Source organism: Ciconia boyciana, chromosome 13 (assembly GCF_034638445.1).
Source record: "Ciconia boyciana chromosome 13, ASM3463844v1, whole genome shotgun sequence".
NCBI classification, from domain to species: Eukaryota; Metazoa; Chordata; class Aves; order Ciconiiformes; family Ciconiidae; genus Ciconia; species Ciconia boyciana.
In genome coordinates, this window is record NC_132946.1 from 18,057,551 (window position 1) to 18,071,824 (window position 14,274).

Genomic DNA, 14,274 nt, shown 5'->3' on the forward strand with positions numbered 1-14,274 from the left:
CGGGGGTCCTCGGCACGGGCAGCTTGGGGGGCCGGCGGCTCCCTGCCCCGTGCCCCACCCCTCCGTCCTGGCACCCAGATAAGAGCGGCTGCCGGCAGCACCCATTTCCTGGCGTGCGGTGTGGGTGGGAGAGCTGGCCGGGACCATGGCCGTGGCGACGGTGAACCTCCGCGCCGTGACCTCCTTGGTGGGCATTGCCCGGCTCTTTGCCGTTGTGCTGTCCTGCCTTGCCTTCAGCTTGGTGGCCTCCACCGGGAACTTCAAGGGTTCCTACGGGACGTGGTGCATGTTCACCTGGTGCTTCTGCTTCGCTGTGACGCTGCTGGTGCTGGTGCTGGAGCTGCTGGAGCTCTACCCCAAGCTGCCGCTCTCCTGGGACGACTTCACTTCGGCTTTCTCCATGCTGGCAGCGTTGATGATCTTCACCACCTCGGTGGTCTTCCCCTCCACCTTCATCAGCAGCCCCTGCAGCAGCAACGAGTGTGCCCGGCAGGCCGTGGCCACCGCCGTCTCCTGCCTCTGCTTCCTCGCCTACGCCCTCGAGGTGGGGCTCACCCGCGCCAAGCCAGGGGACATCAGCAGCTTCCTCTCCACTGTGCCCGGGCTCCTCAAGGTGTTTGAAGCCTACGTGGCCTGTCTCATTTTCTCCTTGCTGGATACCTACAATTTGAAAGCTGGCCTGCAGTGGTGCGTGGCAGTCTACTCCATCTGCTTCATCGTCACCCTCATCATCATCATCTCCACCATTGGCCGGTGCCTCACCTACATGTCCTGCCCGCTGGAGAAGATGCTGGTGGGCTACAACGCCCTGGCCCTGGTGATGTACATCACCGCCACCGTCCTCTGGCCCCTCTACAGCTTCAGCGAGGGGACCCGCCCCAACTCCTGCGGCAGGAACTGCTGGTGGGACAGGCGCCTGGGGGTCACCTTCCTCACCATCTTCAACCTCATCGCCTACTTGGTGGACCTGGTCTACTCCACCAGGATGGTCTTCATCAGGGCACCTTCCTAAGGGCTGCGGGTGGCCCACTGGGGCAAGGGGTGGTGGGACATGGCTGGGTGCCGGTGCGGGGCTGCTGGCGGAGCTGAGGAAGAGGTCGGATGCCTCGGAAAGCTCCTTCTCCCCGCGCCAGAGCGGAGAGCCGTGGGGCGCTCCCGGGGGGGTGCTCAGCCCCGCGCCCCACGGGGTGCCCGGCTGGGGGGGCTGGGGGCCAGGCTGGGGGGGAACAGGGTGCTCCCAAAACCTTGGAGCTGGGGGGGGGCTTTGGGATTAAATTGAGTCATTTTTCAGTTGCTTCTGCCTCCTCTTTCTTCCCCTTCCCAGCTTTCTGCGGGATCTTCCCCAGCGGCACGGGGGGCTCGGGGGTGAGAAACTGGGGGGCACCGGCAGCAGCGGGGGGGCACTGGGCTTCAGCAAATCTTTTTTCTCCTCCCTGTTGACTCGGCACCAGAGTGAAGCAGGGCATGACCAGGAAAAAACCCAACCCAGATGCCTTTGCCTTGGCACCCGCACAGGACCCTGCGGAACGGGTTTGGGAGGAATGTGGCTGCTGGGGGGGTGAGACCGCCAGGTCCTGTCACCAGCGCCGCCAGGTCCTCGTCACCAGCACTGTCACCCCAGCGGGAGCCCCGCTGGGTTTGGTCCCAGCCGTGCTAGCAGGAGCCACGCGCATGCTGCTTTACCCTTTGGGGGCTGCCAGGCAGTCCCCTGCCTGGGGGGAAACAGGCTGGGGGGTGGCTGTCACCCAGTGCCACCAGAGCTGGGGGTGCTGAGACATGTCATCGGGAGGACGGTGGCACCGCAGGCCGGTATACCAGGAAGAAAGCAGCAGAGGGCTGCAGGCAGATAGGCAGCGGTGCAGGCAGAGGAAGGTGTGCCCAGCAGGCAGAGCTCCTGGCACGGCGCTCCCGGATGTGGGATGGGTGCCCCGCGGGGCACCCAGGCAGGTTTTGGGGCCACTGTCCCTGTCTGCCGCTGCTTGCCCTTGCCCTAGCCACAGCCTGGGGCCATCCCCGCCACCTCGGGGCTGCTGGGGCCGCGGGGCAGCTGGAGTCCATCCCTGCTGCCTCGGGGCTGCTGGGGCCGCAGGCCAAGCCAGGCATGGCCCAAGGCCCATTCCCGCCGCCTCGGGGCTCGCTGGGGGCTGTGGAGCGGGGTCCCCACCACCACGAGATGGCGCAGACCGGCTGCCGCAGCGGCTGCACCGGGGGAAGGTGGCGAAAGAGCCGGGACCCAACCTTGGACGCTGCATGGCACCCATGGGTGCCACGGTTCCCCGGGCTACTGGAACCTCCTGTGCCAGGGCCACTACAGCGAGGGGTCCCAGCACCGCCGGTGACGGCAACGCCACAGGCTGCAGGGTGGCCTGGTGGGTGTCCCCTTCGCCTGGTCCATGTCCCCATGGTGGCCATCACCCCGTGACCGTGGCACCCTGGCACCAGACCGGCTGCTCCCCTGCACCCCGAGCAGCGAGGCCGGAGCATGCCGCGATGCCACGCTCACAGCGAGTGGCATGGCTTGGCCTTCACGCTTCCGGCAGTGCCACGGGAGCCACTGGCAGCCTCCGAGGCAGAATTTTTGGAACAAATAAACTGCAAACCACACCGGCCGGGCACAGCCCTGCCCGGCACCCGAGCGCGGCTATTTTTAGTGCCCGGGTTGATTGAAATTCATGGAGGAAAGAGGCAGGGGAAGCGTGGTGATGGCGGTGGCTGTCGCCCGTTATGAGTTGTGGCGCTTCGTGCTGGTAACGTGTTCGGCTCCGGATGGCATGCGGGCAGTGCCGGCACATGGGGTGCGGTGAGGGTGGGGTGCAGGGGGCCGGGCTGGCGGTAGGGTGCAGGTGAGCGGGTGGAGGAGTGGGGGTGCAGGAGGAGGTTTGGGTGGCTCCCAGCTCCCTGCACCCGGCTGGGGGGAACAGCCCAGGGCGAGAGCCCGGGCCAGGGGGCCTCGTCGGGGTCGGGGCCCTGTGCCTGGGGGAGACCCCGGGGTGTCCCAGCCGGGGCACACGGCGACTGCCGAGGGTCCCCGGGAGCAGCCGCGACCCCGGTGCCGGTCTGTGCCGTGCTGGGGGAGCGCCGGTGACGTGCCGAGGGACTCCCAGTGCCACGCCGTGCCGGGCAGCCCCGGTGCCGGTGCGGTGCCGGTGCCGGTGCCGGTGCCGGTGCGGTGCCGCTGTCGGTGCAGCGCGGTGCAGGTGTGGTGCCGGTGCCGGTGCCGGCGCGGTGCAATGCCGGTGCGGTGCGGCGCGGTGCGGCGCGGTGCCGGTGCCGGTGCCGGTGCATTCCTCCCCCTAGGGGTCGGTGTGCCGCGGCGCGGGAGGCGGTGCGGGAGGCGGCGCGCTCCTGCGCACGGCCCGGGGCGGCCGGGGCACGGCGGCGGCGGCGGGGAGCGGGCACCGCCGCGGGCCCGGGTGAGTGCGGCCGGGGCGGGGGGCGGCGGGAGCCCCGGCCCCGCGGGGGATGCGGCGGGGCGGACCGGGCGGGCGGGCGGGAGGGGAGCGGCGGGGAGGGGGCGGCGCAGCCCGGGCCGGGGGGGAGCGGTGCCGGTGCCGGTGCTGCCGGTCCCGGCCCCGCGGTGCCCCGAGCCCGCCGCGGCTCGGGCATCGCCCGCTCGTCCCGGCGGCGCGGCCGGCCGGCCCCCCCCGGGCAGCCCCGGAGCCCGCTCCCGCCCCGGCCGGGACGTGTGTGTGTGTGTGTGTGTGTGTCCCCGGGGCAGCCCCGGCCCACCCGTGCCGGGATGGGGCAGGGACGCGGTGCCCCTGGGGGCCGGGCGGCCCGGGGTGCCCCGTGCATCCCGGGTGTCCCCGGGTGTCCCCTCCCTCGCCGCGCCCTGCCGCATGCCGGGGCTGCCTCTGCCCCCCGGCCCGGCGCAGCGGGGTCCCGGGGCTGGGTGAGGAGCCCCCGGGGGGGCTCACGGCTTCCCGCAACCCGGCACCAGCACCCAGCCCTCTTCCCTGTCAGCAGGGTGCCCCTGTGTCCCCCAAGGACGCTCCTGTGTCCCCCAGTGCCCCCAGGGATGCCTCTGCGTCCCCCAATGCCTCTGGGCCCCCAGGGATGCCCCTGTGTCCCCAGCTGGACGAGCTGCCCCCCAGACAAGACCCCCTGTGAGCCCCCATCTGCCCCCTCTAAGGCCCGATCCCCCATTCAGGGTGCTGCCGGGGGGGCTCACGTCCCCTCCCTGCCCCGCGGGGCTGGGGGCCACGGCCAGGAGCCCCCTGAGCTGCTCCGTCACCCACCGTGAGCACCCCCAGCCCCGGCTGGAGTGGGCTGGGGGGCGAGCGGGGCAGCCCGGCAGTGCCGCTGGCTGGGATGGGTGCTGGGGGGCAGCCCCAGCGTGGGTGCTGGCTGGGATGGGTGCTGGGGGGCAGCCCCAGCGTGGGTGCTGGCTGGGACGGGTGCTGGGGGCAGCCTCGGGGTGGGTGCTCCGGCCCAGGGAAGGGACGTCCCACGCCAGGGACATGAACTGGGAGCAGGCCCCCGGGCAGGCCAGGGCGTGGGTGCCCAGGAGTGGGTCCCCGTGAGCATCGGCAGGTCTGATCCCATCCCGGTGTCCCTGCAACCCTCCCGCCGCACTGGCCACTGCGGTCGGGTGTGGATGTGGCACCCCAAAGGGATGGCACTGTATTTTGGGGGGACACGTGTGCTCCAAGAGAGCTGCCTAGGGGTGTGGATGTCCGCCTGACAGGGAAGGGGTTAACACCACGGGGGTTTTGGGGTGCCGGGGTGTCCCCAGCCGGGTACACCCAGGCTGCTCCTCGCACCGGTGACCTCACGCCACTGCCATGGCAACGGCTCATGAAGTCACCGGTGCCGAGAGCGGGGTGGCCGCCTCAAGCGTGGGGTGATGGGATGGGAGCGTGGGAGGCTGCCGAGCTCTCACCGCGCCCCCGGGTCCCCCCAGAATGAGCTGTGCCCCCGCCAGCGCCCACGCCTCCGCCTGACCCCCGCCCTGCCCGCGCCACCATGCTCATCAAGGAGTACCGCATCTGCATGCCGCTCACCACCGAGGAGGTGAGTGGGGGGCAGTGGGGCACAGGGGCTGCCTGTGCCCCGAGGCCGGGCAGGAAACGGGGGTGTCGGTTGGGAAGAGGGGTGCAGAGGCGAGGGGAGCCCCGAGTCCCTGGCCACGGGTGCCAGGGACAGCTTGCCTGCAGGGACTCACCGATGGAGGGGGCTGTGGGTGGGGGTCCCGTACCCACAGCGGTGGGGTGCCAGGGGATCGGGTCCCTGCCCAGAGAGGGGCTGGGGGACACCGCGGCCCCCTTTGCCGTCCCCTCGTGGCACGGCTCGTGGCAGGGACCGTCTGCCTTGGCCGAGCCGCCGAGGTGTGCTTTCGCCACAGCCGTTGGGCTCGGGATGCTCCGTGTGAGTGCTGAGCTGCTTTTTGGGGCGCAGGCAGGGGGGACATCCCATCCCTGGGCACGGTGACCTTGGGGCACGGAGCCCAACGGCAGCATCGAGGGCTTCTCGGGAGCAGCCCAGTCCCAGGACCACGGGATGAGCCGGTGGGCAAAGGGCACCAGGGGTTTGGGTGCCCGTGGCACCGCAGCGCTCGGGGCGGCTGCTCCGATGGGGAGCCCAGGCTCAATCCCTGCTCCGGCAGGGAGCCCGAATCCCCATCAGCAAACAGCGGTGATAGCCGGCAGCCAGCGGCATCCCCGGCCAAAGGTCGCTCGTGAGTGCCTGGTGCTGGTGGGGCCGTTTCAAGGAGCGGGGATCTGCCGCGGAGGTGCCCACGCCGGGCAGCACCAGCCCTCCCTGGGCACCGGTTTTGTGTTTGCACCTGGGGAAGGTTTTCAATTAGGCAGAGAGGGGCGATAAGATCGTGCTGGCGGTTAGGGCGATGGATGGGATCTTCAGCAGAACAATAAAGCACTTATTGTGCAGCCGCATCATCAAATACACACACACACACATATATATACATATACTACCTCTCTCTCTCTCTATGTATAGTTTTCCCTAGCTCCCGGGTTGCTTCCTGAGCAGAAAGCCTCCAGGCACTCTGCAAGGCACTCGGACACCAGGGAAGAGCAGGGAGGGCAGGATCCGGCCCTCGCCTGGGCGCTGGAGCAGCCCCGGGGCAGGGGGGTTGGAACAGGGTGCCCTGGGAGACCCCTGCCCGCTGCACAGCTCGGGGTCTGTCACCCCTTTGCTCCGTGCCTCAGTTTCCCCTCTCAGTGTGGTGTAGCTGGAAACCCGTTAGCCCAGCAAAGAGGAGCCCATCCCGGCGCTGTGCCGGCAGCCGGCTCAGCCAGGAGGGCGCCGGGGCAGGGGACGGCAGCGCTGAGGCCGGGCGCTGTGGTTGCAGTACCGCGTGGGGCAGCTCTACACCATCAGCAAGCACAGTCACCAGGAGAGCGAGAAGGGCGAGGGCGTGGAGGTGGTGAAGAACGAGCCCCACGAGGACCCCGTCCACGGCCCCGGCCAGTTCACCGAGAAGCGCGTCCACCTCTCCAGGTGAGGCTGCGGCTCCGGCAAGGGGTGCTGGGTGGGGAGGGGGCCCTGGCTCCGTGGGGCAGCACCGCGGTGGGGAGCACGGGCAGGCATCGAGGCGGCCGCATCCCTCCCTCCAAAATTCCCGGGCAAGATCCTTTCCGGGTCCTTGACACCCTACAGTGTGGCTGCACCCAGCTCCCAGGGGTGCATCCATCTTCGGGGGCTGCAGCTGTCTCTCAGGGGTGCACCCATCTTTGGGGGCTGCACTCAACTTTGGGGGCTGCACCTATCTCTCAGGGTGTACCCATCTCCTGGGGCGCGCTTATCTTGGGGGGGCTGCACCCATCTCCCAGGCATGCACCCATCTTCAGGGGCTGCACCTGTCTCCCAGGGTGAACCCATCACCCAGGGTGCACCCATCTTCAGGGCCCTCCCAGTGGGTACCGGTGGGTGCCTCGGCTGCGGTGTGGGGCTCGGTGGGGATGCCCAGGCTGCTGCTCAGCCCGTCCCTGGGGTCTCCCCACGTCCCCGTGCGCAGCTCCGGGTGCCCGTTGGGCAGCCGCTGGCACCTGGCGCTGCTGTCCCCACGTCCCCGCCGCCCGCCGGCTGCAGCGTGCCGCGGTGCGGGCATCGGCTGCTCCCCCGCCGGGGAGTCGCTGGCGTGAGACGGGCTATTTTTAGCCGCTGCACTCACGATTCCCCTCTCAGGGATGGTATTTATAACGCCTGCAAATTAATCAAAACCCACCTCCCGGTTCTCCTGGGGGCCTGATCCTGCCCTGGGAGCGTGGGCAGCCATGGGATGCTGGGCAGGGGTGCCTGGGGGCAATGGGGGTACCATGGGGTCCTAGCCCTGGGGAGGTTGGGGGTCCTGGGGAAGGGGTGTGGGTCCCTGGGGAAGGGGGTAGGGGTGCCTGGGGAGAGGATGGGGACACTGGGGTAGAGGTGGGAGTCCTGGGGAGGTGGCATGGGTCCTTGGGGGGTCCTGGGGTGCAGGTGATGGTCCTGGGGTGCAGATGAGGGTCCTGGGGAGGTGGCGGGGGTCCTGGGGTGCAGATGATGGTCCTGGGGTGCAGATGAGTGTCCTGGGGAGGTGTCAGGGGCCCTTGGGGGGGATGCTAGGGTGCAGATGAAGGTCCTGGGGAGGTGGCACGGGTCCTTAGGGAGGGTGCTGGGGTGCAGATAAGGGTTCTGGAGAGGTGGCAGGGGTCCCTGGGGTGGAGGTGAGGGTGCATGGGGAGGTGCTGGGGTGGAAGGTCCTGGGGAGCAGTGGGCTCCCTGGGGAGGGGATGGGGGTCCGGGAGCCGGGGCTGTGCTGTGGCCACTGGGAGGGCTGGGCAGCACTGGGCAGGGCTGTGCCCGCTGGCCGTATCCTGCCCTGAGCAGGGCCCCCCCCGCCACGGTCCCCCACAGCAAACTGCCAAGCTGGGCGCGGGCGGTGACCCCCCGCATCTTCTACATCACGGAGAAGGCCTGGAACTACTACCCCTACACCATCACCGGTGAGCCCCGGGCAGGGCGCGGGGACGGGCACCGCTGGGCACCCCTCTGCGGTGGCGGCGGCAGTGGGCTGCTGGGAGAGCCTGGCCACGGCCGCTTCCCGGTCTCACCGCTCCCTCTCTCCCCCGTGATGCCACCCGGCGATGCCACCCCCTGATGCTGACGTGCCATGGTGTCCCTGCAGAGTACACGGTAAGGAGGTGGCATGGGGGGGGCTGGCCCCTTCCCCAGCACCTGGCATGGCTGGGGAGGGGGCACTGGGGTGGGCGTCCCCTGGGGGTGGGTGTCCCTTGGGGTCGGCATCTATAGGGCTGGGCGTCCCTCGGGGTGGGTGTCCCTTGGGGCTTGGCGTCCCTCAGGGTGGGCACCCCTCAGAGCGGGTGTCCTGGGGGCCGGGCATCCCTCGGGGCCAGCTGACGGCCGCTCCCTGCAGTGCTCCTTCCTGCCCAAGTTCTCCATCTACATCGAGACCAAGTACGAGGACAACTGCGGGGACAGCGAAAACGTGAGTCCGCGCTGCAGCTGAGACCTGGCAAACTCATCGCGGGACATACACACACCCTCACCCTCCCTCCCCTCCCCAGATCTTCCGCAGCGATAAAATCCTGGGCGACCACGAGGTCTCCTTCCTGGACATTGCCTTCGACGAGATCCCCGAGCGTTACTACCGCAGCCTGGAGGTAGCAGGAGCGGGGATGGGGGAAGCTCCCCGGGGCCACCCCCTCGTCCCCCATCCCCGGGGGAGCTCACGGCCCTGCTCTGCCCCCCCCCCCCAGGACCCCCGTTTCTTCAGCTCGGCCAAGACGGGCCGGGGGCCGCTACGGGAGGGCTGGCGCCAGCACACCAAGCCCATCATGTGCTCCTACAAGCTGGTGAGCGTCAAGTTCGAGGTGTGGGGGCTGCAGACACGGGTGGAGCAGTTTGTGCACAAGGTGAGGGGGGGCCGAGGCCGAGGGGGGGGACTGGGGGCAGCGACGGGGCGCTGACCCCCATGGTGCGTCGCAGGTGATCCGGGACATCCTGCTGATCGGGCACCGGCAGGCTTTCGCCTGGGTGGACGAGTGGTGCGGTGAGTCCACGGGGCCGCCCCGGCGCTGCCAGTGAGGGGGGGACGCGGTCCCCGGGGTGGCCCTGGCCCCCTGGGGCGGGAGGGGGCTGCGGGCTTAACTGCCGATGCCACTAACCCCACGGGCAGCTCCCGCTCTTCCCCCAGCTCCCCTGCTGCCTGCGCTGCCTGCGCTGCTCGCTCCCCCTGCCCTCACGCCTGCCTGCACCCCCACATGCTGCCCGCTGCGCTGCACGCCTGGGGAAGGCTTGGCCGAAGCACGGGGCGGGGGAGAGGAGCCCCAGCATCCCTGCCTGCGCTGCCTGCACCCCGGCCTGGCAGGGAGACACGCTGCGGGTGGCTGCCACGTGCGGGCACGGGGACGGGAGCCCTGGGTGTGGCGATGGCCAGCAGCGGGGGCCGTCCCGGTGAGCGGCTCTCTGCCTTCCAGACATGTCCCTGGAAGAGGTCCGGGCCTTCGAGACTCAGATGCAAGTGGCCACAAACCAAAAGCTGGGGAGCCAGCACCCCTAATCCCCGCCGCGGGGACAGCCCTGCCGCACGCTGCTTGCAGGGGACGGAGACCCCAGACCCCGCCACGCTGCCGGCAGGCGGGTGCAGGCAGGGGGGCTTGTGCACGGTGCAGGCTGAGCCCCCCCTGCACCCCGCGGCGGAGGGTCCCCCCCTGCCCGGCTGCCTTCCCCTCGTGTCCCCTGCCTGTGCTGCCTGCGCTGCCTGCGCTGCCTGTCCGTCCCTTCCCTGCTGCTGGCTGGGCTGGTGCCGGAGCGGGGGGCCAGCTGCACTGCCCAGCGTCCCCTTCCGTGCCAGTCCCTCTGTCCCCAGCCCCTGTCCCCTTCCTGGCACCCAGCTCGGGGGGGAGCCGGTGCGCGGGGCACGGGCTGCCCTGGGATGCCGGGGTGCAGGATGCGGCCGTGCCGAGCGGCCCCAAGCCCGGCTGTGCTCGGCAGGGATGACAATGGAGGAGGTGCGGTGCTACGAGCGGGAGACGCAGGAGGCCACCAACGAGCTCATCGGCCTGGTGGCACCCACCATCTCGGTCAGCGAGGTGGGGCAGCCCACAGCCCCGCACTCGGCCCCTGCCAGCGCTCCCTCCACCCCCCTCAGCGACGAGGCCCCCGATTTCCTCGCTCCCCCCAAGACTCGCCCACGCAAGAAGTCGGCACCGGAGACCCTGACGCTGCCCGCGCTGCGAGAACGCGCTGGCGCCGAGTGACGCCAGCAGTGCCGTGCCGTGCCGCCTCCCCGGCTGGACCGTGCCAGCCCCGCCGCCCGCCACGGCCCCTCCAACAGGCGTGGACCCCAGGGAGGTACCCGCCGTTGGGGCGCGGGGAGCCCTGGGGGCGTACCGGCCTCCCCGAGCCATTGCGGGTGCCCACGTGGGACATCGCCATCATCGCTGTGCCGGACCCGCTGGCTGCACGGGGAGGGGACACTAGGCTGGCGCGGGTCCCCGGCAGCACGGGGTGATGCTGCAAGGGCCGGTTCGCTCAGCACCTCCCACCCAGGTTTCCACAGGGGCTGGCGAGCAGTGGGGTGGCAGCAGCCGGTGCCCACATGCTGCAACCGGGCAGCGGTGCCGGGCCGAGCAGCTGCAGGTCTCGGCAAGCGACGCTGGGAGCACCACCGGTGCAGGGGCACGGCGCGTGTGCCAGTGACAGCCGGGTGCCTGTGCTGGGGCTCCCCGGGGGCCACACAGCCCCGTGCACGGCAGGTCCCGCAGTCGGGGTCCCCTTGGCTGACCCTCCGGGGGGCTGTGGCCACCTGAGGGCGGCTGGGGCAGGCTCAGCCCTCCGTTTTCTTTGGGAAAACAAAGGCCTTTTCGGAAATAAAAGCTCGAGACACGGTGGCCGGCTGCTGGCGGTGGTTTATTCAGCTTTGTGGAGGGGTGCCGTGCCCGTGCCGTCCCTGTGCCCGCGTCCTGCGTCCCCTGGGACTGGATGTGTGCGGCAAGGGATGGCCGGATCGCCGATCCCGGGATGGGGAGACGGGGTCCTGGCACGGGGCAGTGAGGGGCCGGGGGTCAGGTGGGCAGGGCAGGCAGGACGGCACTGCCTGCAGGGGGTCAGCCCAGCCCCGAGGCGATGGCCCCAGCCGCACCGGCGGCACCGGGCTCCCCTCCCTGCCAGCCATCACCATCCTCCAGCTCCTCGGCACCCGGCACAGCTGATGCCGCCGGCCCCAGCAGGGCGATGTAGTAGGAGCTGCAGTAGACGGGCGCCTTGTTGGGGCTGGAGTAGACCTGCTCGGGCCGGAGCGAGGCGAAGGGGTTGGCGGCGTAGCACATGATGTGCGTCTCGAGCTTCACCAGGATCTGCAGGGAGGACTTCAGCTCCTGCTCACTGCGGGGAGAGGGGGAGGACGGGCCCCGTTACAAGCCGGCTGTGTTGGCACATGGCGGGGGGGAGCGGGACCACGCTCACCTGTAGACGGTGAAGAGGACGGGCAGGCGGTAGTCCCGCAGCAGCAGCAGGGTGGGCAGCCAGCCCGCCAGCAGGTCCGGGCAGGCATGGAAACCTACAGGGACATGGCGGTGACGGTCCCACCTCCCTCCCATCCCGTCCTGTCCCCGGGGAAAGCCAGCTCTAATGGCACCCACTCTGCGCCGCAGACCCCCGGGGTGCGTGGTGAAGCTGGCAGCGGGGCTTGACAGCCCTTAGCAAGGTGGGTCCCGTCTCCCCACCAGCATGGGGGGCAGCCCCGGTTCTGGGTCCCTGGGCTGAGCCACTGCACCGAGACCTGAAGGCAGGGACCCCTTTGGGTGCTGCTTGCACCCCCTGACGGGCAGATGGGTGACACAGGCAGGACGCTGAGTGCCTGGGGGGGTGAGGCAGCCGAGCCCCGGGGGCTCACCCTGGCTGCTCTGGCTGTGCAGGGTGGCCCATGGTGGCTTGGTGCACAGCTGTGGCAAGACCCGAGCGTGTGCTGAGCCCCCAGCGGTGCTGGGGCACTCGGCGTCTGCCCTGCACCCTGCCGGGGACGTCCCGCTCCAGGCAGCAGGGTGGCAAGGGTCCGGGCCCCTCCACGGCACAGGCACTCACCTGGGTGAAAGCCCACCACCAGGTCGGGGCGAGCAGCCAGCTTGGTCTCCACGTGGCTTTCCCAGAAGTCGTGGTACAGCCCCTTGTAGCTGCTAAGGTAGACCCTTCCCCGGGGCGCTGGCACGGCCAGGGGTGGCCTCATGATGGATCCATCAACCACATCCACCCCCACCATCACCACCTCCATGCCCCGGTGCCCCGGGAACATCCGCGTCAGCTCGTCGTAGTCCGTCAGCCGGGTGTTGAGGGTCTCGACGTGGGACGCCCCCACCACATGCACGGTGAGGCCCTTGGCAAGGGGGTCGATGCCGAAAAGCCGCAGCCCCAAGCCGATGGTGAGCGGCCGCGAGTGGAAGTCGGTGACCAGCCGCCGGATGGATTCGCGCAGCTCCCCGTCCTCCGGCCGGGGCTTCCCCGCGTTGGCCCAGAGGAGGGTCATGTACCGCCCGGCCAGGATGGCACCCAGCTTCTCCTCCAGCTGCCCCTGCATGGAGAACCAGTCCTCCCAGCCCTCCACGTCCTGGGCGGGCTTTGTCCAGGTCTCCGTGGGGAAGGGGATGTCTCCTGGGGGGGGTAGGGAGAAGCGTTGAGGGTCACAGCGGTGGCCCCACATCCCAGGCTGCCCGTCCCACCTGGGCTGCGGGGATACTGGACCGGGTCTGGAGCCAGGAGGAAGGACCCCACATCCCTCCCCGGGACCCGTGCAGTGCCGGGGGGGGGGTCAGGCAGGCGGGGGGAGGGACACACAGGGTGGGAGCAGTGTCCCCTGCCCCACCTGTGAAGACGAGCCACTCCACCAGCCGATCCAGGGCCACCAGCTTCAGCTTTTTGCAGAACTTCTTGTGCAGCGGCCAGTTGGCACGCTGGCACGCCACGCCGCAGTAGTACACGTTCTGGCACCTGGGGAGAGGGGCAGCGTGCCCAGCCGGGGGGGCCAGGGTCCGGCCTGCTGACCCTGGCTCCCTGCCACTCTCTCCGGGGCTGTGACGCTGTTTTGGGGGTGCCCTGCGGCTGGAGGTGGGTGTCGGGGCCAGACACCCCTGGCTTCACCCCAGGGGACGGATCCAGCCCTGTGCCATCAGACCATCTCCTCCCCCCCCCCCCAATACCTCTTGCATCGCCGGAGGCTTTTGGGGTCAGGGAGGGCATCGGGGAGCTTCTTGCACTCAGCGCAAAACTTGAAGGTGTCCTCCATCTTCTGGAACATGTCGAAGTAAGTCCGGATGCCAAAATCGCTGGCGCTCTTCCTCCCGTCCATGGCAGACCTGCAGACGTCGGGGGGGGGGGTGAGCAGGATCCAGCCCACGCTGCTCCGCCATCACGACGGGGCTGATGTCCTCCCCCCGAGGCTGCCGGGGTTTTAGCTCCAGCCCAGAGCACCCTGCCCCGGGCTGGCTGGGGACGGGGAGCCGGGGAGCGGGCTGGTGGAGGGGAGTCCCCAGGAGCCCTGTCAGAGCACCCTGCCTGCGGGCTGAGCCAGGGGAGACGCTGCGGCTGGGGGGACGTGCGGGATGTGCTGGCTGGGGCGGGGGGAGACACACGCAGCCGTGGCAGCACCCGTGGGTGCTCACTCACTTGTAGTCCTCATAGCTCTTCATGTTGAGCTTCTGGAGGATGACGTGGGACAGCCCGGGCACGTTGCGGTCCATGGCCTGGAAGCCCAGCGAGTCCACATCGGGGCCCCTTGCCGCCGGCTCCTCCGCAGGCTTCCTGGAGCGGCCGGTTTTGGGGCCAGCACCTGCGTTTCGCTGGGCCACGGCGGCTGCGGGAGAGAGGGGTGCAGGCGAGGGGGCCGGGTCGTGGGTCCCTGGGTGCTGCCGGGGTCCCCCGCGCCGCCCGCTGCCCCCGCGCCGCCTCCCGCCCGCCATCCCGCTGCTCGTCCCCAGCCGTGCTGGCGGGAGGACAGAGGAGCTGGGTGATGCCGGGCAGCCCCGGCACACGTCCCGCTGCCGGGAAGGGCGAGCTGGGCTCAAATGTCAGCCCCGAGAGGATAGCGGCAGCGGAGAGCGGCCGCGGCTCTTCCGACAGGAATCGGATAGCGGAGCTATTCTGGTCATCCCCTCCCAGGGAACCGGCCAACCCGCTCCGGTGGCCCAGCACCCGCCCCGAAAGCCGGCAGCAGCACTGGGGTCCCCCAAAACACCTTCTGTCCTGGAACCACCCCCCCCCCACGCACCCCGGGGCAAGCAGGGGTGGCTGCCCCCCACCCCCAGGACCTTGCCCCACACC

At 70.1% G+C, this 14,274-nt stretch overlaps 2 protein-coding genes and 1 pseudogene across 2 annotated transcripts; 2 read left to right on the plus strand and 1 right to left on the minus strand.

The window, feature by feature from the left end:
* The first annotated feature begins 14 nt into the window (after window positions 1-14).
* LOC140659101 (myeloid-associated differentiation marker-like) lies at window positions 15-1,134 on the plus strand. Its single transcript, XM_072878343.1, has one exon. The coding sequence runs from the start codon at window positions 146-148 to the stop codon at window positions 1,010-1,012; it is 867 nt and encodes a 288-aa protein (XP_072734444.1). The 5' UTR covers window positions 15-145; the 3' UTR covers window positions 1,013-1,134.
* A 2,405-nt stretch (window positions 1,135-3,539) lies between these two features.
* Window positions 3,540-10,851, plus strand: LOC140659241 (cytoplasmic phosphatidylinositol transfer protein 1-like; annotated as a pseudogene).
* A 9-nt stretch (window positions 10,852-10,860) lies between these two features.
* On the minus strand, window positions 10,861-14,145 carry MSS51 (MSS51 mitochondrial translational activator). Its single transcript, XM_072878616.1, has 6 exons — window positions 13,621-14,145; window positions 13,155-13,310; window positions 12,821-12,945; window positions 12,046-12,609; window positions 11,428-11,521; window positions 10,861-11,346 (listed from the first exon to the last, which is right to left on the minus strand). Exons 1-6 carry the CDS (start codon window positions 13,911-13,913, stop codon window positions 11,070-11,072), a joined length of 1,509 nt encoding a protein of 502 aa, XP_072734717.1. The 5' UTR covers window positions 13,914-14,145; the 3' UTR covers window positions 10,861-11,069.
* Window positions 14,146-14,274: the final 129 nt, after the last annotated feature.